Source organism: Lepidothrix coronata, unplaced genomic scaffold, assembly GCF_001604755.1.
Source record: "Lepidothrix coronata isolate B3197 unplaced genomic scaffold, Lepidothrix_coronata-1.0 Scaffold5, whole genome shotgun sequence".
Taxonomy (NCBI): domain Eukaryota; kingdom Metazoa; phylum Chordata; class Aves; order Passeriformes; family Pipridae; genus Lepidothrix; species Lepidothrix coronata.
The window spans coordinates 564,059-591,029 of record NW_016690185.1 but is presented as its reverse complement, the minus strand read 5'-3'; the positions used below and the strand labels follow the sequence as shown (position 1 = coordinate 591,029).

At 37.6% G+C, this 26,971-nt stretch overlaps 1 protein-coding gene across 1 annotated transcript in view; it reads left to right on the top strand.

Moving 5' to 3' along the window:
* The window catches only part of PDSS2 (prenyl (decaprenyl) diphosphate synthase, subunit 2), a 115,923-nt gene that overhangs the window by 39,017 nt on the left and 49,935 nt on the right, over positions 1–26,971 (top strand). Inside the window, exon 2 of the mRNA XM_017827963.1 lies at positions 9,148–9,279. Within this exon, the coding sequence (XP_017683452.1) occupies positions 9,148–9,279 (132 nt within the window). The remainder of the gene's footprint in view (positions 1–9,147; positions 9,280–26,971) is intronic.

Genomic DNA, 26,971 nt, shown 5'->3' with positions numbered 1-26,971 from the left:
TCCTTGGAACTATTGAAAACCCTTGAATTCTAGTATTTAAAAGTATCTACATTTGTCATAGAATGTAGAAGTATTTATATTTCTTCTCATTTGTTACTATATGTACATATTACTGCCTTGCATTTTATCCTAATTACCCACTATGTTTTAAGGTGGTTTTTCCCCCCATCAGTTTACAAAAGGCTTCTGCTGTGTATGGACCACTTAACTCTAGTAGGCAATGCCACTGTAGAGGTGCTGCATTTTGAGTAACGGTGCTGGTTGGTTTTCAACCAATTCATTTTATTTGTATTTAAAAGGAAGGTTATTATTTGTGGGACTGTTGGTGTGTATTTGGCTTGAGTTACTTAAAGTGAGAACAATCCATGGAAGTACAGAACTTGGAACCTCTTTCTCACTACTAGTAAAGATCCTTCAGTGTTTTTAAGGAAGAAATATTTGTAATTACTTCATCTGAATAATGCTGAAAATGAGTTAAGTTGTTATCTAGAAATCTTGTTGCGTACAGAAGGTTAAAAGAACTTTTTATATCATTTTGTCATGGCAATACAGATTGCAACATTTTTGCCTTTTTATGTTTCATCCATTTGTAAAACATGCTGTGAGCATTTCAATCTGAGATAATGGCCAGGAGTTGACCTATTTCATTGTTACATTTTCCTAGTAAAGTTTATTTAATGCAAAATACATTTTTATGACAGGCTCTATAATTACAATATTGCTGAAGTGACACTGGACCTCCAGAGGTGTCTGAATTCATTAGCCTTGTGAAGCTAATCATCTTTCTGTCGTTCTCCAAACTCTTGCAAAATATTTGTATTTCTTTCACTTAGCAGAATATTCCTGCATCTGAGAGAGTCTGTTGCCAGAAAGGTAGTCTTGTGCTTGAGCCGACCTGTTGGTATTGGTCGACAGTGGGGTGCTCGACCTCCCACTAAGTTTAAATAAAGCAAATATTGATGGAGAAATCAGACACACAAAAATTAGGCTTCTGTTTAAGTATTTGTGGTTAGAAAAATAAGGGTGCCAGACCTGCAAGCTACTCCTGGTCAGAGTAATTGCATTCAGACACTAACTGCATTTTTTGGTATTAATTTGCCTGCTACCCACATCGCATTCCAAGATCAAGTCAAACACTGACTAGGAAAACCAGCGGAGACTGGCTGTTGGTTTAAACCCACATTTTGGTGGTTTGTTTTCTATGTGGTGTCTTTAGTGTCATCCTTAAGGTGGTCCTTTTTGCCCTACCCCTACCACTTATAAGATGTGATGGATAAAGGGTAGAATGATTCAAAATAATAATAATAATAGTAGTAGTAAATAATCTTTTTTTTTGAATAATCAATGTCTTTGAGATAAATGTCTTATATGATTATAGCCGCCCTTTATTTTTATAGTGGGTTTTTTTGGGTATCCATTGTAGGTTGTTTTCAGATCTTAAATGACCATGCAACCTCAAAACAGCTTTTTTCAGCTTTAGTTTCAAACTGTTGCCGTGCATCTCCGTCTTGATTCAAATGAAAAAGATAGTGGTTCCCTTCTTTTCACCAAGCAAAACTTTTTCCTCTTTGTCCTCAACTGGTCATAAGTTTTGTAGGAAAATGGGCTTCTTTGTTTTGGGTTTTTTTTTTTGTGTGCTTTTTGGGTTTTTTGGTTGGTTGCTTTGGCAGGGTGTTTGTTTGTGTGTTTTTTAACAGCAATTCCTCCCATTGATCCTAGAGATTATCTTGTCCTAAAGGAAATTAGTGCATCAAAACCCCTGTAAAATAATATGCAACTATGTAGCTGATTTCAATGGGGAATGATTCCAATAACCTCTGCCTCTGGGAAACCAAATAAACCTAGTAGCAGTGGATGGTAGACTGATATGAGTGTCTAAATAGGGTTCTGCAGTCTCCAGGGGAAATTTTGTGGTTTCTTATTTCAAGAATTCAAAGGCCGTATTGATTTCTAGAAGCTGTAAATGCTCAATTACAGTGAACTCCAAGTTACCAAGGCCCAGTATCTGTATTTAGTTTGTACCTGCTCAAAAAGCTGTCGTTTCTTAAACTTCGTCTTTTGGATAAGGTTTGATTTTTGTGGGATCTTGCCCATTTGAATCTCCACAATTTTATTTAACCTTCTGGCTTTTGTACTTTCCTAGAAGGTTCTCTCTTTTGTGATCATTGTTGTGTTTTAAAGGTTCTTGGAATTTTCTTCTTGAAAGTAGCGCAATAATGTGGGATAGATAACAAAGCTGGGAGAAATGAGTGCGTGTAGCAGCTCCAGAAAGGGATCAGTCTCTCGTCTGATATTGAAGGGTGCTGTGGCTTTTCCTAGAAATTTATCTTGTTATAAATTACTTCTGGGAATGATGCAATTGACTCCAAATTCTGTGTGCCACCTGCCTGGAAATTTAGTTTTCTACACTCCCAGTCCCTGTGAAGATCACATTTAGTAAGCAATAGATTGATGAAATTTTTGAAATTTTTCACCTTTAATTAAAAAATATTTCTCTTTGTAAGCAATATTCCATGAAAATTGAGCAGCTAGAGTCGCTCAGGTTGGAAAGGACCTTAGGAGCTCTCCTCCAGGAGCTTTCTGTTGAAGAAGGTATGCCTTTGCAACCTTCTTCCAAAATAAAGCAATGAAGATCGTCTTTGTTATGTTTCTATTTAGTTTGTGAAGACTGTTTTTAAGACACACTTTATGTGGCTTTCTGGGACTCTTGAATACCTAAATTTCACACAAGCTGTATTTTAAGTGTACATTGAGTGATTTTTAGCCACTCTCTCCAGCTGAGTAGATGTCTGAGACTTCATAAATGGAAGAAAAGGTACCCAAATTTATGGAGTTCTTTTGTGGAAGTGAGCATTTTGAGGCCTTGGTTTTTCATTGAAGGCCTTGGTTGCAATTTGTTCCCAAGTATCCCTAAGTTCAAGACTAGCCAAATGGAAGCACAGATACCACGTTTCCTGCATAAGTTTTTCTGTGACTCTGACTGTAGAGATGGAATTGTGAGCCCACAATTTTGAAGCAAGTACTTTCTCACTGGACCACAATCATTCTTCTTTTGCACATGGCTAAGTTACCATTTTGGCTTAGTTTTAACTATAAAAGCATCCCACTGTGTGGTGGTCAAAGTTATTCAAAAGTTGCTTTGTGTCATAAGTGAAGGCCACACACTTCTAAATTGCCTTTTAATCTTTTTTTTTTTTTTTTCCAGCTTTGGACAAAAATCCAGTGCACAGACAGGCCTCTGTCATCTTCACACCAGAGTTCTTTTTGGTTTTTTTTGTCTGAAATCTTGTGTTTCTTTGTGATTGGCTTCACAAGCTAATGGAGTGAGACCCCTCATTTGCTTGGAGGCAGGGAGAGCAGAAGTGCTATTAAAGACTCCATTGTACTGTGCCATAAGATCTTCCCAGGAAGTGGGACGGGAACATCAGTTCCTCCAAGCCTGGTCTGACACCTTAGACAAGTCTGCTCTTACTGGATAAACCTTTTAATTACCAGGCTGTTACATGATAGTTATGGTGATGAGCTCCATCCCCATCACAGCTCGGTTTTTCAGGTAAAGAAATTTCCCCAGTCCCAGTACTCATTTTCCATAAGCAAAGAGATATTTGGTTGTCCAAATCCAGGAATAAGTTCCTAAAATGCATGTTCTCTTCTGCAGCTCCAGTGAGCTTTTAAGATGAGGTGGCATGTGGGTTGCAGAGCATCCCTCCCTTTGCCCATGCTCAAAGCACATGTCATGTCAAGGCTGATTCTTCTCTACGCATTTGGCTGTGGATGTTGGAATGGACTGGGGTTTTTAATTCGTTCTGGAGATATGTTGTGCAGAAGGGTATTGAATATATACTTGAAACTTGAGTAGCAGGTGAAAAAAAGTTGCTGTAGACTGCTGTTAGCATATACCACATATGTAAGATTGAATGTTCTGAGTCATCATATGCGTGTTTGAGTGTGATCATATGGTCATATGGTGAATCCTGTGTGCATATGCAGTGGTTTAACATCTCTTTAAAAACTGAGTATGTCTGAGAGTTTTCTCTTATTTACTTCTGACAAGTCATTAATGAAGCAAATTGGATAAAAGCCCTTAGGCCAGTATTTCTTGCATTTCTAATAAGGAAGCTGACAATCTTGCTGAGTAGCTCCATGCCTTACCTCTAGTGCTAGATATAGAATTGTCAGTTATAATTGACTTCAAAAAAGTGGGTTATTTTTTAAATGTATCTGCACCTGTAGCCATGAGTGCCTCCTGATAACCCTTCTATACTGAACAAAATAGAAGGTACTTTCCTGAGATGTTACAGATTATTCAAAACTGCATTTGTATTGTCACATCTGGGATTGTCAGTTTGAATTTGTCAGAGGGGTTTCTTTTTTAGAATAGTTTGTCTTTCATCCTAAAACTAGCCTGTGTTTTCAACGACACTATCCTAGGCTTATAAATCTTCTTCATCAACGTAATTGATTTTGGTTGTGTTACACTTTCTCAGCTGCTTTTTATTGGAGCTGTGTGAACAGGTGATTTTTTTCCTCCATTTGCTTGACAACTGAAGTGGGAATATAGAGGAATGGAATCTTTCGCTGTTTTCCTTCCTCTTGTAGCTACACAGATGATTGATCTTGTCAGTGGGACACGTTCAATAAAATGCGTGGAAAGGAAGGGCAAAAATCACCAGAGGAGGTGAAGAGGACAGTGATCTGCTCACTTCAACTCCTACCAGCAGACTTGTGGCTAGAGCACACGTATGGGTGATGGTGGAGGGGCTCCTCTGGGGTGACTGAGGACAGAGCTGCAAATCCTGCAGCTCTTGCTTCCTTTGGTCATGAGCAGAACATTTGGGACTGACAACATTTATCTGAACATCTAACACCCCCTTTATGTCCATTCCAAAATACATTACCACATCAGTTTTGATGCAAAATTTGGTCTGTATTCTACATAGTTAAATTTGAGTTAGCACTAGTGCCTAAGAGTATGGCTTCTTTTTTTTTTTTTTTTTTTTTTACTTCCATTTGGTACCATGAAATTACCCCCATGTCCAGTAACTGTTACATTTGCCATGTTTCCTTTCTGTTGTTTAAATTCACGGGTTAATGTAATGCAAAAAAGTGTTAAGAATGTAACCTGGCTTTGCCTCATGCAAATAATTTAAAATCTTTGTGGTGTTTAAATAGGATTGCTCAAAAATACAAATGATGCTTGCAATGAATAGCAGATTTTTTTTTTAATGAAAGTGTAAATTACCGATGGAGTTAAACCTGACAATTATTGGAGGTTAAAATTCTACTGAAATAGGTGCACACGTGGAGCAATACACAAAGCACTAAGTGAAATGCTCATGTTTGCTTGATTTATTCTCTGCAGCAGACGGACTTTGGTAGTAGGAGGTGTAATTTGCAGCACATTAGCTATTAGCCATGTCATTGCTGGAGTGGGTGGTGTGAGTCTCGGGTGCACGTACAGTGTCACACTGCGCATGTGTCAGAGCCAGGCGCTTCTCCCCTCTGCTGTAAGATGCATTTTTTGTGAACACTGTTCTGTATTTAAAACTGCGAATTGCCAGTTTTCAAATGGGTTATTCTGTGACGCAGAAAATATCTAGAATAATGCCTTTCCCTCCTTTCCTCCCCCCTCCCTGCTGTTCCCTCCCCTAATTCTTAATGTTTTGCAAAACTGGATTGTAGAGGTGTTTGACTTTCCTACCTTTTTTGGTATGCAGTCCTCTGAGGATCAAGTATGGCATTTGCAGGATACCCAGCCTGTAACTTACAGGAAGCAGAATTGTGCTAACAGTTGGGGGTTTTTTGGGTGCCCTGTCCTGTGCATGCACTCGTGGTGTTCAGCAGAGGTTTTCCAGAAGTGTCAGCTTGATGCATCTTTTTTTGTGTGCACAATTTCATTTGTGATGCTTTTAGTTCACCTTTTTTTTTTCCCTGGAGGCACCTGTCTCCTGCCACATACCCATCAAGACTAATTGCACCATCTGGAAGATTTTTGTGTTGCTGTTACTTGTGCAGGGTATCTCTGGGGAGCTTAATTCAGAATGTGAATGTGACCCCTGAAGCCATGTCAAGTAGCTGCAGTAGTTTCTAGTGTCTAAAGGATGATCACCATAGGCTTTATTTGTTTCAAGTGTAATGTGGTTTGCTTTAGTGTGAATGTGTTATGTGTCAGTAACACAACTTCAGTCATGTTTTGAAAATGGAGTTAGACTTTGACTACTGGTTTGGTAATTCACAGAATATCCTGTCTAAAAGTACATCCAAAGCGTATGTAGCATATAGGCTGTATGATTAGGTGTAAAAATGATAGACATGTTGCTCCTTATTATTTGATTTTTATGTCCTCTTCTTCCCCTTCCCCCCCCCAGCTGCACTTCTCATTAACAGTTTTCTGTTAAGAATGCAAGGTATTCATTGCTAGCTGTGTTGCAAGCCCCCTGAACAGCTCTGAACACTTGTTTTGGCTATTGCTGTGGACCTGTTCGAGTATTTTCAGCACAGGTAATTTTCTTCTTCTGTTCCTCATTTAGTTTGAATCAGGTAAAAGTGCTTCACTTGTAGTGTCTATCTAGGTAGTGGCTTTTTTAAAGGCCAGTTCATATCCTGTGATGAACACCTTTTTTCTCTACTTTTGTCATATCCTGTCCCATGGCAAGCTGTAGAGCACTGGGCACGAAAAACCAAAGTGTTCTGATTGTTAAAAGTGTCACTACAATTTGCTATGTTTTTTTTAAAAGGCATTATTCATTTCTCATGGAATCCTGCCTTTAATAATTCACTCAGATTTTACCAGATATGTGGAAAAAAAACAATTATTTTCCTAAAACCAATTTTCTTCAAAAATAGAGTTGTAAATAGTGTTGAGGAAATATATTTAAATTTAGTTGCATCATCTGTGTACCTTATGTGGCTGTGAGTAATGTGGTCAACTGAAGTTCAAGCCAGAGAAGTACTTACACCACCACAAACAATTATGAGTTCTGTATACAGGATGTGTACACAGTATATATTATTCATTATATGTATTTGCTGTTTTTCCCTGGGTGGTTTAATGTTCATTGTGGCTCTGACTTTGGAAATCTGTGGAGTTTTAAGTGTATAACTGTCTTGACTGCATTCTGTTAACTGTATATTGGAGCATGGTAAGAAAAGAATTATGTATTTATGTGCTTGGTGAGAATAGAGTTATGCAGGTTATAAATTCAGAGTGTTGAAGGCAAGCAGCTGTCCCCTGCTCCTTAAGATCCCTCACTACATGTACCCACTAAACAAAATAAAGGTGCACATTGCAAGACCACAGTTTGTACCCGTGTGAAGAGATCTGACCTGTGCAAACTTCTGTGGATTTGAGTGACTAGAAAGTGCTGGGGACTGAACAAAAAAAAAAAAGAAAAGTAATTTCTGCTTGGGGAAGTTAAACAGTACCTTCCTTTCACTGCTTTTTGTGCTATTTTAGTCATGGTTGCTGTGAGTGTGGGGTGTCATGCTGCCAGGCTCAAAGGGCACACCTGACCTGCCCGGGGTGGGCCAGCCTGTTTAGTCTGCAGGTGAAACAATAGCACGTGGGCAGATTATAGAGGCACAGAAGTCATGACCTCATTTGGCTAGTTAGATCTCACCAGAGCTAAAAATGTTGTGGGTTGTGGTAAAAAGCCATACTGACCTCCTATTATCTTAATTGATCATGGCATTTGTAGGGTGCAGCTGCACTGAGTGTGAGCTCAGAAGCTTCTCTGGAGGGAGAAATATTAACCTGGAATCAGTATGGGTGTGAAGATCAAGTAGCTGTCAAGCACCAGCTACCTAGATGGGTCTGCTCATTCTCCTCCTAGAGGATATATTTTGTGCTGTTTTCCCATCACTGCCCCATGGGCTGTAAAGACTCAAGAAGTCAGGATTTTATTTGCAGTAGCACAGGACCTTTCACACAGAAGGGTGCTATGTACATTATTATTTTTGTGTTTGTGTCTGCGTTAATGAAGTAGCATACAGAATATATTCTTGCATTGTGGAGTAATAACAAAATGCAAAATGAAACTTTAGCTTGCATCCACTGTTTTCTTTATTCAAACAAACTTGCAACATGAACATCCTAGATTTTCATTCAGCTGTTTTAAGGATAGTTCCATTTTGATTTCCTTCGGTTATTAGGGCTAAAATTATACTCTGGAATAAAATGAGTTAAAGTGCTTAGTAATTTGTAATGTGGTTCTTCATATGATTTATTTAAGGAATATTTACATGATATAAGAGGTATGGGCTCTTATTTATTGAAAATTAACTTACAAATTTAATAGTGTCTGGAATGTATTGTCCCTTTGTCTCGGTATTTAGCCATATTGATGAATGTAGGAAGTAGAAAGTAGTTTGAGAAGAACAGGAAGAATACAATTGGAGACATTGCAGTCCAAAAGGAAAGCTAAGCTCGCTTTAAAACAAATTAATTTCCGAGGTGGTGTATCTAAGTGGTCATTTAGAATTGCTCTCAACAAATACAATTTTGTGGGTAGTTTCCTTCTGAACCCAAATTTAAAGTTGTAGCATTTGAAACAGTTCTTTTGTTTAGAACAGCCCATCTATACTTCATTTATCTCCAACTTTTATTATACATATTTCATCAGCTTCTGCAAAGTTTATTTCTAATATACTGAAACCTGTTTTATGTACTGTGCCCTCTGTTCATAACCACTCTGATCTAAACAGCTTTCTTTCAGCAGGTTACATTTTGGTTGTACCATTCCTCCTTTGCCTTTCTTCTCATGAAGTAGAAGGCTTCTTTTGACTTTTTTGTGTTTCAGACAAGAAACTGAAAGCTCTTATGTTCCTGTTAGAGTAGATCACATTGAATTATTTTGAAATACTCCTGTCATGACATGATGTGAAATGCTGCTCCTTGAAAATAATCAAGGTTTAATTAAATCCTGAATACTTGTTTTTCTCTGCATTAGCAGTATTTCATTGTAAGTCTCAGGGAAGGCATGACAGAAGATCATGATTCATAATTGCAACTTCCTTCTTTGCGAACATGAATATTAAAGACTTGATGAAGCGGTGGCAGCCCGAGGTCTTTCTTTTTTTCCACTTTGGTATGACCAGTGAAAATGGGTTGTGAAAACATGCTTTTTTTTCTTTCTTTCCTTTTTCCAGGGGTTTTGTGTATGACAGCCGAAACAATTTACAAATGCGAGGTTTGGTCATATTGCTGATTTCCAAAGCTGCTGGACCCAGCACGGCAGAGCTCTCTTTCCAGCACAACATGGTCAGTGGAATTTATTCCAGGTATGTAGTAACTTTCTTCAGCATGATACCCTAAAGTATATTTAATGGGCATTTTCATGGTAGTATCAAAACATCTTAAGTGGCCTGTTCAGCTGTTCAGGAAAATCGGTACTTACCTAATCACAAAACTTGGTTCTTCAAGTTTATTATAAGCTTTCCACAGTGAAAACCATTTTTCACTGTTTGTATAGCTCATATCTTAATTGTGGCTTTTGGGCAGAACCAAATTGAGGCCATTTGGGTCAAGACGGCTGAAAAATTTATGTTAAGAAGTACTTGGAATTAAAAAAACCAAGATGGTAGAAAGTGGTTTTTAATTAGAGTATTTTCATTTTGATTTACTCTGATGTTATTTGGGTACATGTGCTTACTAGAAATTTCAGAGTGAGAATCCAGCCTTGTGGGACACCAGTTGGTTTGACTGAGCACATAAGTTTTTGTATAGCCCATTTGAAGGATATTTTCCCACAAAACAGCAGCATAGAATAAAATTTTTACCTCCCGCATATCACAGCAGATTTACTGAGCTTACCACTACTGTTCCTCAGGCTTTCACTGAGATGTTTCCGCTTCATTGTGTTCCTAAATATTTTTTAAGTTTTTAAGCTAAGGTACTTAATAATAGTAACAACAGTAATCAAAATCAGTGGTTGCTCTCCTTTGTATATTGGACAGTGAACTATTCCATTGAAGTAAGTAATTAGATCTGGTTGAAAAATTGTAAAATTTGAATTTTTTAAAATCCTTTTGAAAAATCATGTGTGCTGCTTGGTCGAGGAAACAAGACTGTTGTATTATATGTTAATTGTATTTCTGACCACTGTGATATATTAAATGAAGATGCACAAACTTAAGTGACATGTTTGTATCCTGATTTAGTTTAAAATGCAGAGGTAGTATTTTAGAGTTGAAAAGACCAAACAAACAAAGATGTTAAAATATATGTAGTATCTTAACATAGCAGAGAAGGAAAATATGTATGAATTAATACAGACAGAAATAACAATAAGTAAGAAAAAGAACAAGGCTGTAAAAGAGGCTTGTTATGGAAGACTGTTGTCCCTTTAGCTGTTTAATTCGATTCTTGTTTTGTTTCATCTATAATGTCCCCTTAGGGTTGTAAAATTTTTATATTTATATGCAAATGATGCTGTATGAAACCATAATTCTAGTTAGTTAATTATGGCACAGGAGGTATTTTAGTTTGTTTTGTAAATGAATAAAAAGGTTTACCTTAAATGTGCCTCATAGAAGGAGAGAAAAAGCATTATTTTTTTGATAAGTAAGTTCTTTAGTATGATGATTCTGACCATGGAGGAAACGTTTGAGCATTTAAAGCTGCCGTTGGGAAGGTGACTAGTGGAAGTGTTCATTAAGGAGCAAATAAGACCTTGAATTAATAATGAGCCATTTGGTGTAAATGGACATAATTGGAATGATGCCAGTTCAACCAGCCAAAAATCTAGCCTAATAATCTAAGTTTGAGCAAGTCAATAGCCATTATAATATCTAGTTCAGAGTTACAAAGGTACTCCAAAAATGAAGCACTTTTGAATACGCCCACACAGGTTCACTCAAGGTTCATTACTGTCTGCAGAAGTGATAACTGTGGAGTTGTTAATTTAAATGGATTTTCAATGACACTTTAAGTCTGCAGAATGGTGTAAATACAAGCAAACTTGCTGCTGCTATTTCATTTTGTGCCAGAGTGGTCAGTTCTTGCCCTACACTGAAGTCACTGTGGGCTTTGATTTTTGACTTTGGATTTCTTTCTTTATTTAAAGTACTTTTGCAACTACACTTTTAAATGTGCATCTTATTTCTGATTTTCATTTTTCCATTGTATAAAGCTAAGAGAACAAGCAGCTTGTAAAATTGTCATCTTAAAGGGCTTTTGTGATTTTTTTTTTTTTTAATGCATTACAAATACTGTTTTACAAACTGCTTTCTTCTGAATAAGAACAAAAAGATATTGTTTTCCATCAGTACATTTTTGTCTGATATCTTGGCTGCACTGTAATTATATATGGTGTGTATATTGGACATATATATCAAAGGCAAACTATATCCCTCAGTGATATGAAGTGAAGAAATACGCTTAATCCTTTATTGTTCAAGTCTCCAATGTTGGAAGGCATTTTTTGGAAATAGATCCTTACAGATTTTCAACTCAACTGTAAACTATACAGCTCTTTTTGTTGCCATGCCATATAATTACTTCATCTTTATATATAATATTTTACTGGAAATATTATTTCTGGCACTGTAATGAGCATCTTTATTGCCTGATACTTACGTGCTGTGAACATTATATTGTGGACTATTAGCTGGGATATGGCTCACTTGATTTTAGGATACTTAGCAGTGATTAATTAATTACATTTCTGTAATCTGAGCATGAGCTAAGTTGTTCCAATACTTGTCAGCGACTGCATCCGCCCAGTTTTTCTCTTCCCAGTGTTTGTGTTGGAACCAGTTCTTGTACTGTCTTTAAATACTCGGTTCTGCAGCAGATAGCCAGGTTACATCAGTCCCCTGTAACTGGTGCTACAGTCAATGTACAGTGTGTGACCAGGAAGGTGTAACAGTGTAGTAAATTATTTAACTTAGAAAACCACAAAAAATGTGGTGGACTTTTTTATCCTGGATTTTGGCACGTTCTGTGTAACTTCCTTTCCCTATTTCATGTTCTTGAATGGCAATATAAACAAGCAATACAATAACTATAATTAAAATGGACACTGAGACCTGAATTTGGAATAGCAAAAACTTTTTTTCTTATCCTGTTCTCTAGAAATGTCAATTCATGGAACAATTGACCTAAATGTATAAAAATAGATTATCTAGCTTCTTAGTGGACATCTGTTTTTCACTGGTACACAATGGAGCAAAACTGATGGCTGCTACCAGAGAGCAACGTTTTCCAGAATAATGAGGATTACAATTTAGGTAGTTACAGGAACAGGGCTAGTGTAGTTAAATGGTGCTGCCGCTGGCCAGCATTGCCTCCAGCTTTAGCACTTCATAATTTGCAGGAGTCATGATCTGCCTGCATTAAGCTGGGGCCATGGGGGTCATTGTATGCAAGGATATTGCCTTATGAGCCATGCTGAAGATAAGGGAGGAAATGTTATAAAAGCCTGCTTGGCATGCTTTACTCTGTACAGCCACCTCCCTATCATGTTGGCAGCAACCTGACTTTATTCCTATTGGCAGGGAAAAGAACCTGGCTTTATTTCCAGCTCAGCACCAGTGATCCCAAAAGAGGATGAAGAGAAGTAGCAGAATGATAAACAGCTCTATTTCAGGTGCTGGACAGATTTCCAAAAGTTGAAACTTTCTGCTGGTCTCTTAGTATTAAAGAAAATATTTCCTTGGCTACAGAAGCATTGCAAATATAAGGATGAATTGTAGTGCTCACTACAGAGTATGCAAGCAGTGTCATATAAGGGTTGATGTCATTGCCTGTAGTCAAGCAAAGTATGCATCCTATATTCCCTTGAAACTCCTTACTCCTGTGCTGAAGAGAAAGCAGAACTCCCATTTGGGTTTAGGCAGAATCGAAGTAACAATAATTTATCACATGAATGGTATCAGAGAACACCTTAGATGAGACACAGGAGGCTAGAGCTTCCTAAGAGCTTTGAGACGCATTTCCTAACAGATGATTATACTAGAACCTGACACTACATTGCCTTCTGTCAGAGCAAAACTCACTTGTATACTCCCTCAAGTATGTAGCTTGCTGTTATTTTACTTTACTGATGAAAGTGAGGTTTTTAATTGGAACTCCAGGGTCATGTGGTCTCTAAACACTGACAGCTTTATGCTTCATGATTGGAGCTAGATTCTTACAGTTGAAGATACTAAGACTGGCTTGGATCCTCTCACTAAGTACCCAAAGGGGTATCTTTTTCTTTTCATGTCTGGCACCACCAAACACTACTGGCTGGAGACTGAGGAATCACCTTGGCTTTGTATTGAGCAATGAATTCTTGACACAGCCTCTATATTGCAGCTTAAAATGCAAGTGACACCAAAGAACAGGTTTGGGCTGTCTCTTCAGGACTCAGTATCCTTGGCTCTAATACACTAAGTTAGCTTTTTCTCTCTCTCATGTTTTGCCTTTTTTTTTTTTTTTTTTTTGCCATTAGTGCCAATTTCAAAAATACCCTCTAGTACTGACATCCATTGAGTCAGCTCTGCAGATTTCCTTGGATGCTTATCAGAGATTTAAACAAAAAAAAAATCCTTTTTTCAGTCAAATCCGCTGGTGCGTTGACAATGGTGGATACTATGGTCATTGAAAAGCAAAGACCTTTTTATTCTGCCGGTCTCTGCGTGTGTGTCTGTTTTACTGGAGATGGGGACATATAAAGTACTGATACTGAACCTGATAAATTCACCTGGTAAATTCAGTAGATTGCTGGATTTGGACTATCAGTACTGGGCTCTGTCCTTGCCCCTTCTTCAGAATGATGCAGCTGGTCTTTTTAGCTCTGGGAATTCATCTTTTTGCAAGATGAACATGCTTTCCTGCAAGAAGGTACTCGCTGGATAAACTTGTCTCTGAATCAGAATCCTTCCTGCTGCTTAGAAGAGTAGTGGCAATACTGTAGTGACAGGAATCATGAACACAGACTCCTGTTACTTAGTGTTTTAGTAATGATTTTGCAACCAGCATCAATGCTGCTTCCAATAAAAGCCCGATTTAAGAGTAAGTAGGCAGCAGATGCCAACTCCTTGTTAGGGTGATGGGTCTTTTGCTCATTGTATTCCAGTAGTAATACTTATTAATTGCCCAGGGTACCCTTTTTGGGAGGTTTACACACACATGGGTCACACAGTCTGATTTCACATGCTTTTTGTCATTGTGGCTATACCAAAGTCATGTTGTTCTAACCTTCTCTAAAGGAACACTGTTTTCGAATTTAAATCCAGATCTTAACCAGAGAACCATTCACCCTTAGGTTGCTTTTTCTCTGAGAGATTCTTTGGTTGCAAAGAAGTCAGGAGAGGTTGGGTATATTCCTAAGGTCCATAAGGACAAAGGACATATAGCTGTGTCCCTTCGCAGTTCCACCTAGCTTTCTTCCAGTATTTTTTGCTAGATACGAAAACAAAGCTTTGCCTTAGTTTTCTTCCCCTGTGTTCCAAAGAGCCTTGTGCCATCTTCAGAGAAAGTTTGACCTTCCATTAACCTCATTTAGGGTTAACCAGATGCTGTTGATAGCACATCAGGTTCACAGGATAATTGAAGTTGTAAGGGATATCGGGAGGTCTGTAGACCAACCTTCTTCTGCAAGTGGAGTCAGCAGTGAGGTCAGACTCACCTAGCTTTCTTCACAAAGGTCAGGTCTTTCAAGAACATAGTCTTCCCAAGCTGATAATCAAGATGTGTTTTAAACAGATAAGTGAATGTTCTGCAGCCCTGCCTGTAGCCTCATGCTCTGTGTTTAATGCTGTCACTGGTGTGCATTCAGGTATATATAGCTCACAAGAGGCCACATTGATGTTGGTGTAATCTAGCCTGTTAGGTGTCCTTTAGGTCATTTGAAAGCTGAAGTATCCAAAGAACTTTCCATCCCAAGATTTTCAGAATTAGAAATGGTGACTGTGTCAAGGCCTATTATGAAAACACAAGCATAAAGGTCTTGTCTCTCTTAGGGATGTGCGACTGAGTATTAGGGACAAATTGCTGTGTGTTTTTGGGACACTAGGAATCTATTCTTCTAGAGGTGACAGCTCACCATCTGCAGCTCTCTCTATTCTTTCTCTAGAACCCATGGCAGCTGTAACAAAGGTGATGCTGTGCTTGTTAATGCAGTCTTTATTGCTGTATACATGAAAGGCACTCAGGCTGTCTCCTGGGAATTGAAGGTTATGTGAATGATGGTCCTTGGACAACTTCAGTCTGCAAAGAAAAATATGGACTAGGGTAGTCAAAAGCTTAGAGGTAATATACTGGTTATAGTGTGCTTTTGAAACTCGCAGTCTGCACAAATTTACACAAATGAACACTGGTTTGTTGACTTATGTATGTGGCCTGGACTGCTGTTGGACTGGAATTTTATGGTTGAGAAGAATCTGAAATGGCAACACTCTGTTTTATGTATTTAGCATAACAGCATATGAGGTGTGAGCACACCTATGGAAATTGAGAAAATGTAAAAGGTGTTCTGCTTTTTGGAATGTAGAATTCCAAAATGCATGAAAAGTGGAATAAATACTGCATAAGGATGTGCACCTTCAGCTCTGTGTTCCCTCAGAGCTCCAGTTGTTGGCAAGTAGCCTCTGTCCTGTCTTTGTGAATACAATCAAACAGACTCAGATGGCTGTTGCATCTCCAGTTGGAGTAGATGATTACAATAGCAAAGGGCTACCTTCTGGTTTAGGAACAGGTCATTGTTACTCTGGCAAAAGTGGTCTTTTACTGTGTAAGCTGTATCTTCTCTTGCTCAGCTCAATAGTAAAGTTTTGCCAGCAGATTCTTTCTACTGTAGACAAGTTTAAAGATGTTTGTAATTTTAAATAATTGTTTAAATGCTTTCCCACTGAAGTGTGTCTCCATATTAATATATGTTCGATTATTTATTAGTTCTATGGAAAGAAATCAGATAGTTCTCCTTTAAAAGAGAGAAAGGAAAAAGTGAATCCATTACAAAGCATCTTAGCTAATAAGCTGTGACAAACATGAGTAAATTTTGGTGCAGATGGTGAGGTTACAGTACAGCAATACAATAGTATTGCTACAGTGTGACACTTAGAGGTTGCTTTGAATTCTTTGCTGTTACATTTTACAAAAGCCTTCTTTTTACCTTGTACGGTGTAGGTTTATCTGTGGACAAATTCTATTTGAGAGTTACTGTAAAAGGCAAAACTCAAATGAAATAAAACCAAAGAAAAGCCATACAAATTATGATTTTAGTACCTACAAAAATACAAAGAGCACAAGTGTGTGACTTTTCACCTCATCTTCAGATCTTGCCTTTTTTTCAGTTTCTGTTCTCTGAACTGTACAGTGTCTTAACTTTGGAGATTAGATTTGAGTGTTTCTTACCTTCATATTTTGAAGTAAATAAGTGATTTCTAACTCTATCATGAACTCATGTCATGTGAAGAGTACTTCTGTATTTGTAAGAAGTTGGGTCTTTTCCCCATTACTACTTTTCTGAGTTTACTACTAATGGAAACTAAGATTTACCCTGACCTGGTGCAATGCAGAGGGAGTGGCTGTGAAACAGAGTTTGGGAGACCTCAATGCTACATTGCACCTCTTCCTATCAATGACATAAATCATAGTGAATATGTTTAAACAAAATATAAAGCAAGAAATGAGAAAAATGTAGTAAGATCAATAGTGTATGTAGGAACTCAAAGAAGGCAAAGCTTTTTCTTTTGTGTGATGTAAGTATTCAAACTGGGAGTTTTAGTGCAGAATAGCTGTTGCACTGGCTTATTGTGCACAAGCCCTGGGTCTCAGCTGCAGATATTGCAGAGATTAATCTTATTAATGGAACTGCTAATTGGTGTTTGACTTCTAATTATAGTAACAATAGGCCATAACAATCTATCCTCACCTTTACTGGGGCACATTAGGACTCTTTATCATAAAAATGATTTCCTCTGGGACTTACTGTTCTTATTCCTATCTTCTGGAAGGCTGGCTTTCAGCAAAGGTACAGTATCCCAACTAGCATGTACTTTGAAAGCTTAGCTAATTAACTGGTAGAGAAAATGCATGATCCTAAAATATTCAATATCTAAGTACATTAAGAAGTACAATGCTCTTGACAAAACTGTTTGAAAGATAATGGGAAAAGTATGTCAAAATATGAGCAGTGATGTCTTTTATAATCCTTGAGAAATATATAATTTTGTCTCCCAATCCCTGGTAGCTTTTCCATAGCTTTTAGTGTGAGGAAATCTAAGCGGTTATTCTAAATTATTCTATTTAGATTTTGCTCTCCATGATTAATCCTATGAGATTCTTCATCTCATTTACAAGACGAGTCTCAGGAGATGAAAAGCACATACGACTTGATTACATATTCCTATTGATCATCTTGCATCCTCAACAATAAAAATCAACTCCAAATACAAGTCTAAGAATATTACTAATTCATTACAACCAGTACTTTTCTTCATTAACTTTTATTGTTTTCAGCATACATAACATGTGCAAATACAGCAATTCTATGTCAAATAGGAAAAAGTCCTTTCCTTATGTTGTAGAATAATAAAAAGGCACTGCATTAGAGCTGATCAAAGACAGTGCAGAGATGTGGGCTCAAGTCTTGTTCAGAATAAGTCTGCTTAGCACTAGGTAGCTGAGCAGTATGTGCATTGCAAAGTGAGTTTTGTTTTCTATTTTAAAAAGAAAGTAATTTTCACTATCAAAGAAAGTACAGTAGGGATGACTTACCTTGGAGAAATCATAATGCTGCCTCTGTCTGTCCAGCCCTCCCTTTTCTTGGAGCTTCTTCCTCCCAGTGAAGTGAGAGCTGGACCGCCACGATGTGCAGCACAGCATACAAAACCAGAGCAGCATTGATGGAATTCTGCAGTGGGTCACGAGCAGCTGTGGGAGCAACAAAGCCCTGCCTTCACCCTAGTGGGAGCTTTTCAAAGAAGGGCCAGGTGACCTGTGGGTAACAAGATCTAGCACATCCTTTCTGGGTCATGGCATCTCCACACACTAGAGCTGTGCTTTGGTGGTCTGCTGTACAATCTTTCTCTTGCCACAGTTTTCTACTTGAGAACTTTCACGTTTCTCTACAAGAAAAAGATAAAATAGTATTTGTGAAGAGAAATTTCCAACCATCACCTAAGGGCAATCCAGTGCTGTACCACAACAGCTCTAGGGACTGCTTGTCCCTCAGAATGATAATATCAGTGTGACCAATTGCTTCACTGCAAGTTCTAAAGTAACTGTACCTATGTAGTTTATTTGTCCTACAGTCCCAAAATATCTCTCATTCTTTTCCATCTGCTGAAGTACCAGCTGTCCTTGTTCCAAACACAACCCATTAACTTCTCCCTTGACAAATTTTACAATGCAATTATGCAGTTTCAATACAATTTTCTACAATACTCAGAAAATTGTAGCAATATGAAGTATTATGAGACTTACTGTATCAATTAATTTATTTTCTTAATATGATTCAGTCAGTACTCTGATATATTGTAACTGAAGATATTACAGAATTTTTCATCTCCTGGAGTGGAGTTGAGGAGAAGGTCTTCATTTTACTCCACAAATACATGTATATTAAAATATGAGACTGTATGAAGACTATGAAGCATTCATTGTCTTCCCCTCGCAATAACGGCATATTCTGGACCCTGATCACATTATACATTAAACAAATGAATATTTCTTACTGCTTCTTTGGTATCTGGCCTTTAACCTTGAGTAGATTTTTATGTGGAATTTGACAGCTCTGAGATGCTTCTAGAGCAAACAATAAGAAAAAATAAGGTCAGTGTATTATTGTGAGTGATGTAGACAGGACACTGTGTTGCTGGACAGAGAAACTTGGTTATTTGTAATATATTCCAGTATAAAGGTGGGTGTGTGAATACACAGAGATAAGGAAAATACAGGCAAAGAGAGAGAAGTTACCACTTGCTGTAGTGTTATAGCCAGGATTGATAAAGGTAGTAAAAAATTTGGCATGAAAAAAGGAAGAGAGGCAAGAGAAGCTTTTGTGTAGTGGTGGTGTGTTGGTTTGGTTTTTTTTTTTTTTTTTTTGAAGGTAGGGAGAAAGGACTCAGTGGAATTCTGGAAAATAATCTAAAATAAAAAATTCCTGACCTAAGAAACTGCATTTTCCTTGGAGGCGACAGTTTGGCTGGGAGAAACAAATCTTTGGACTGATTCCCTTTTAAGTGGACAATGACTGTGAAATCAAGTGTATGCTGATGTCTTATGGTAGATCTTCTCAAGCAAAGCAGGATTTTTATTTGATTCAGTAGTGCAAGTGTAAGACTACTCTCTTATATGGATCTGAATCATGGGTCATCTACCGCCACCACCTGCGACTCCTAGAACACTTCCATCAACGCTGTCTCCGTACAGTCCTAAACATCCACTGGTCAGATTATGTGACCAATACGTCTGTTCTAGAACAAGCAGCAGTTACAAGTATTGAGGCCACATTGCTGAGAACACAGCTGTGTTGGGCAGGGCACGTCTCAAGGATGAAGGACCACCGCCTCCCTAAGATCTTGCTCTATGGTGAACTTGCCACCGGCTGCCGCATGAGAGGAGCCCCAAAGAGGAGATACAAGGACTCCCTGAAACAACATCTCAGCCTTGGCCATATTGATCAACATAACTGGTCTACTCTGGCCTCCAACCGGGAGGTCTGGAGACACACCATCTATAACGCTGCTGCTTCCTTTGAGAATGCCCGCAGGATCGCTCTTGAGGAGAAAAGACAACGCAGAAAGAATCGTGTCTTGCAGAATTTACCACCTAAGGAGTCTTTCTGCTGTGCCTTTTGCAATCAGACATGTCTATCTCGTATTGGCCTTTTTAGCTACCAGCGCACTTGTGACAAACATGGGTAGAGCCCTTCCCAAATCTTCGTTCGCGAAGCCCAACCACGATGATGATGATGAGTGCAAGACAAATTACTAAGGAACAATAGCTGGAATTAACCTAATGGAAATGACTCATTAATAAACATGAACCATCTTCACAGAAGCATTTTCAATGGGTATGAGAGGGCATTTCAGTACATTGGAATGGAGAATATTAGTTCTAATTATGTTCTTCTTTGGCTATTAGATTAAGAGGAAAGTTAAATTGTTACTTAAGTTAATAAATGGTTTTAGGTATGGATGGCTTGCAAGACTAGCAAATCCAGATTTGGAGATAATGGTTGCATTTTGAGTTTAAGTTACTAGAAGTATGTACGATGACAGTGATCAGTGATTTGAGAAGAGGAATAAGGAGTTGGAGAACTAGGGATAAAGATTGTAAGAATATGAATACAGTATGTATTCTAACTGTGTTGTATTTGAGAAGGTGCTTATGCAGTCAAAAGATAAATTAAAAAGATGATGATTTTGTTCTAGAGTTTGCAGCAATTGAAAACTTCTGATCAGCACTGCCAGCATGACTATGGAGCATGTTTGGTACATGTGAGATTTTGGGAGCTTGATTGCTCAGCTCTTAAAGTCCATTTAAGTACTTGCAGTTTTAGATTTTAATTTTTTCAAAGACTTGGCCAAATTTGTGTACATTTTTGTGGAAAAAAATGCAGCCAAATAAATTATGCATCTATTGTTGCTGGAAAGGGAAGAAATATAACCAAGTTTTATTTTATACTGTATAGTATTTCTGATTTCTTTCTCATAATTGTTGTGTTTCACCAAGACAATGTTCTGAAAGTTACTTCAGAAACTTACAGAGCTTACTTCAGTCTCTTATAGCTGAAATTTCATTCTGGCTTTTGATATTCATGCAACAAAACAGTACAAAAGGTTCAGCTAAATTCTTATACTGTTCCAGTTGGCAAATTAAATTTTTAGCAAAGCTCCAGTAGTAACTGCAGTCAAAAAAGGATCCTGTTTTGTGGACTCAGGTAGGAATTCTGCAGAAATAAAGTTTGTTCTTGAAGGTGGCTTATTAGCATATAGCTGTCTCTCTATCATCACTCACTTGGGGTTAATGTTGCTTGAATTGCTTGATGTCATTTTATCCTGTATTAAAGTGTGAAGATTGAATCATTCTGGGATGAAAGAACCAAAAAATGAAAGCATGAGATTTTCAGATACCTTATAGAACTGCTGTTAATAAGGTAAAAATAGATGGAAATTGTGCCAATGGTATAATAGTAAGTCATTTTTTTAATCAAAAGACACATTTTTCTCAAAATCACACGGTATTTTGCATAAAATATATATGAATAATAATGATAAAACTTTGCAGACCTCAACAGCACCAAATGCTTGTTACTATGCTGATATGGTCCCAGAAGCAGCAGTCTTTGCCTTGCTCCAAAAGGTTTATTATCCTTTCCCTGCTGGCGATTCTGTCAACACACCTGGTGTAAGGGACAAGGTCTCCGAGAGGGCTGCTGTCTCCCTTTAGCTATTAGTCTCTTTCCTTGTACACGGCAGGCAATATCCATCTGCTGCGTACTTCTGCTTTGTGAAAAGCAAAAGCATTCCTATAATAAACCGTTTTAATATATGGTAATAATGTCCCTATCCAGTTTTGAACATGGAAACTTCAGAGAGGAGAGGAGAGCACCTGTGATAACCATACTTTTAATAGCAGAAATGCCATTACAGCTGTTCAGAATAGGACAGGTTTCCTTGATAGTATGAGGTATCTGTGGTTGTGCAAACAGTATATGTTTTGAAAACTTTTTTCCCCTCTGTATCTTGGATATTTATGGGTATTTCAGAATATACAGTATTTTTATGTAAGCTTGATTAAAAAAAAATAAAAAATAAATGTATTTATATATTTATAAACTCTATCTGGGACACTGTATTCCAGTGATTCACATTTTATTTTTTAATGCCTTTTTCCTGTGCCATTAGACATATGAACAATCTATTCCCTTAGCAGGACTGCTCATTTATCAAGTGTTCATTCTTCACTGCATAAAAAAGGTTACCTTCTTTGCTTTCGCATAAAAAGATTCCTTGTATTTCAGGTGTCATTAGTACTAGAGATTTAATGTCAAGGTTACTGCACCTTATCTTTCAGCTACATTGAATACAATTACAGACAAACTCTTCAGAGATATTTCAGAGGAAAACTTGAAGTAATAAGTCAAGCTGGTGGTCTCAGCATAGCTGACAGTACACAGGAATGGGAATTTCTGTTATGTTGGATCAAAATGTCTCCCATAGTCATTGCAAATAAAATGATAGCCATGCTTCAGAGTCTTGGAGGGCTGAGAAACAACTAATAAAAGGTAAGAGGAAGTATGGTCATAAAACTAATTGTTAGTAGCCTGTTTCTTCCATTTACCTACAAGTGAGAATTTTTGTTTCCCTTCATATCCTTGCAGTTAGTTTTAATGCAAGTATTTAAATATTTTGGTTAAATAAAATGTAGAATAGTCAGAACTATTTTTAAACCATGATGTGAAATTTTTTATGGAATAGATGCGTGAAATGCAATTGGATGATACATATTGTTGAGGGCCTGTAGAGGAAATCTGGGTAGTCCTGGATGGACGGGCATCCTGGGTGGTGCCCACAAGCAGTCTGGCTGACATATGCTGCCATCATATGGGAAGGAATCTCGGTCATTCCCGTAACAAAATATGTGATTTTCTCCATTATCGTGTTCCTTTTGGTTTCTGCTTTGGTGATAGCAAAGGCATCCAATCAACAAATTAATCCTTTAGTTCATACCTCATCTTTTGAGGTTTCTGGTCAACATACCTTATGCAGTTCTGGGTTTTACTGTCTTGCTTGTATGATGTATCCTACCATCACATTTTTTTCCAAGGCCATGCTACAGCAACTGTTGCCAAAGCTTTTGATTACCTTCTCTCTTGTCTTTTTTTGACTCTTGTTTGCAATACCTGTAACTCACTCACTTCAGTAAGCCAAAAAGAGGACCTTTATACTAGCTCCATTGTAAACTCTTCTTTTGGATTGCTGTTCTTCCACTCTATCAATTTCAAATGCCTTATTTTTACCTTTAGTTATTAAAAATGTAGTACTGCTGTTTTAAGCAACAGTAGTTGTTTTGTTGTTTCTAGACCTGTGGTAGTTATGCAGAGGTGGGCTTGCTTGTGATCAGCTTTCTTGGAGCTGGTTATTCATTTTAATTTTTGAATTAACATTACAGAATTTAAACTTACTCTAAACTGTCTGGAAACTTAGCATTGCAATAACTATATAAAACTAATGCATGGTATTTGCTATTTTCTACTTGGGCCTTTAAATTAGCCTGATGCCCTTTGGATTAAATAATGAATCAGGGACTTGGGTTTGTTTCACATTGCACAATATTTTCATATTTGCTGGTGTATGCTTGCAAAAGTGTCACCTTGTTGGGGTAAGTAGTTTTGTCAGTAATAAAATGAACTGTAAAAAGCGCAGGATGAACTTGATGCAAAATATTGTTGTTGATAGAGAACTGTTTACTGTATTTCATTATCAGAGTACCTGTTCAGTTGTCATAGACTGGCATTGCCTGGAATTAATGGAATTCTTTTTAATTTTGTAAGCATTTTTCTAAGACCTTCTTAAATAAAACATGTTTTTTATCTTTCAACCAATTGCAAAACACAATAGTATTTGTTGGTTTGTTTAACTAGAAAATTTTCTGAGTGGATTACCAAACTGGAGATATGCTGTTAACACTGGGCTGTGTTCTTCAGCCACTGACTAAGCATTCACTGAGGATGCAGGAAGTCCTAGGCTTGGCTTCCTCAAGAATTTTGTAGGATGCAAATCCCTAGTACTCCTCAGTCTGAATTTTCAGAAAAATCCTCTTTGCAGGGGGATATAGGACACCTAGGTCAGGAATGCCCAAGACTGTAATGTTGTTTCTCTCCCAGTAACTTTGTGAAGCAGGATCTGGAGTCCAGGTGTCCCACCTTTCTCTCCTATAATCTCCTGGAGACGGACTTTTTTCACTCTTTTGCCATCTGGCTGAATGAATAATTCAACATTTTGTGTAACGGCAGAATAACTCAGCAGGAGTGGCTGAGGAAGGAGGTGTAAGGATACCCTGGCCTTGAGAGCCCTGTGGCTCTCTGATGCGAGACCCAGATTTCCAAGTGATGCACTGCATGGTTCAAAAGAAGAGCTTGGACTGAAAAATGGTTCTCTGCAATCGTGCTGTCAGGTGGCACGTCCAGTACTCAAGTTCTTCCTCTCTCTTACAGTTTTATGACTTCCAAATGCTGGCTGTCACTTGGAGTTTGGGGGGACATTGGCATCTTTATAAGCGATAAACATGTCCTTGCTTGTGCTGACAAATTTTCACATTTGCCTGGTTACATCTTTTCACCCACATACCATCAATAAACACAAAAAGACAGGAAAATAAATGTCTCCAACAGTCATTTTCTAACTGGAAGTCAATGTATGCAGCTGGGTAGAAAGGTACTTTAAATCATCTTATAGGTGTTTCCTCAGAGATGGCACTCTAGTTGTTTGAAACAACTGTTTTTCCACCTGCTGTGAAGAATTAGTTGTCTTTCAGACACTTAAATATTTCTATGCTGTTAAAGCAGCAAATTGAAAAGCAGATGAGAAAGTTTAAATCCAAGGCTGAAAGTTCAGCTTCAACTTTTAGTTTTATGACGCTTTTCACTTTGTGTCACAACCTAATTGTTGTTTTCACTTTGAGCAAACTCAATATTACTTAATTAATAACTCTGTTAAAAATATCTATCTTCCTTCATGGCAAATGACAGTTCTTTTTAGTATCCTGTGTTAGATAATAGTTGAGAGAATAATAGATTCAAGGGACCTTTGATCTACCATTACTGTAAAATAAAAATACAACTTAATTTTTTTTTTTCCCACTGACCATAATGGTTTTAACCTTGTGTACTAATTGGAATGGGCTTGTGGGGGCAGAGTCTTAAATGAGACACAAATGAAGGAAAAATTGCTAATGCTGCCACTGTATATCTAATGAGCACTGTGTAATAAACCATAACCTCTTCAACATTTCTATGGAAAATGGTGTGATTATTTTGGATGGCTGGCCCTTTGTGTGCGGCTCATTACCATCTGGCATAATGTGTATTGATATAGCCTGTAATTGTCAACTCTTATTTGACATGCTGCCTTTAATAAATGTGACTTGCATGGCTAGAACCCCCTAATGGTTATATGGAAAACTGTAATTAAAGAAAATATGTATACTTAGGTAAAATACACACCCTTATATCCATAAAATGATTCTGTAGATGGTCTCTGTTTTTCTTTATGTCCTGTTCTTTGTGGGAATACTTGTATGTATTCCCAGGTTAGTACTGTGCCAAATACATTGCATTACCAATGTGGATACCTAAATATATGAAGACAGACATGAATCTTGAATGTAGGTAATTTCCTCTTGCAGAACTTGCTGCAAAAAAAAATGTTGAAATATATATTTTCTATGTGCTGTAAGATGGAATTAATATACCTGTGGTAATGGAAGGGTTCCCAGCCCGCTGTTGTCTTTGTATGCTCCTGTGCTGGGAATGGGGGGAAACTGTAAGGCTCTGGTTTTGATGTTTCTCCTGAAGAAGGTGACTGAAAGTATTCATACCTATTTAAAAGAAAATGGGCTTCTGGCCAATAATAAGTTTCAGATGCAGGGACCGGCATTATCTGCTACCAAATCTAAGTTATCTGTTGTTTATTTTCCGAAAAGTTTCCTTTCCTTGGCTTTATGATTCATTAATACATGAATAACTGAGACATCATTCTGACAGTCAGAATGTTTGCACTACAAAACACAGGATTTCCCCAACTTTAATCAGCTTTAACGCTTGTGCAATGGGATATCATCAGGTGTTACCTTCAATTGTGCTGTTGATGGAGAGTCAAAGATCATTGCTCTTTGTAATAGATTTTGGAAAGTGCCTTCACTTTATTCTCTTCTGGATTTGCTTATGTTCAGGCTACTGGATCTTAATTTATGTTTGCTTGATGATCAGCGTATTCTCTTGAATTTGTTTTCTCTCGTGTAGATACTTAAAGATTCTTTAAATGGCTGTGACCAAATGTACTGATTGAATATCAGCCTTCTCCTTGCATTAAATAGCTTTGGTTTCTCACTTTGTCTATTTTCTATTCTTTGACTGTTAGTATGACTCTTCTCAACTTTTTTCTCCTTTCCCAAATTCTTCCTGAATGAAGTTTCCAAGTAATAATTTTTACTGGTATCAGAAACTCAGGGTTGATCAAAACACTAGTTTTGCTAGTATTCTTCCCTTAAATCATCAGTGGATCCTACTGGTCTGTTTGAATACAGTCACATTTTGTATCTTAGCTGATTATCTGGGATGATATGTTCCTTCACCCTCACTCCACCCTTTTCCAAACTTTGGATGTTTTCTTCTTGAAAGAGTCCCTTGTCCTGTATGTGTATGGTCTGCTTTGAGATCTTTTGATTGATCTTTTTTTGCATTGCATATTTTTGCTTGAGTAAAGCATATTGAACCAGTTCAGTTGACTTTGTATTGAGGATGAGTCATTCTCTTTGCTGTTTATCAGCTGTGTCGTTCCTTTTCAGTTGCCTTCTCTCCTGAGTGCGAGTTCTCTGGACCTACTAACTGTAAAATCTTACCCACTGCTGCTGTTCATGAGCATTATTCACTGTTGGACTAGGAGATATAAATACCTGCTTGTGTTAATACATTGCTTAAAAATATAGCAGGTTTTCTATAATCCCTTGCTTTTATGTGGTTGTGTTTCTGCCCAACCTTGCCTAATGGACCAATGCAGTTCCTAACGTTCTTCTTGGCTTTGAGGTGTTTTTAGTATATCCTTTTAAAATTGTCTTTGCTCAGCTCCCAGTCCACCTCTGCGTTTTCTCATCCAGTCCTTTATCATTTTTCTTCCTTGACTAGTTTCTCTGGTTTGTATTTGTTGCTCTCAGTTTTCCAGTTTGTCTAAGCTAGATAGAGAAGGAACTGTAGCTGGTTTGGCTTTGTCTAAGCCACAATCTTTTAGCTTTTTGTTTTGTTTTTAATCAGATTAG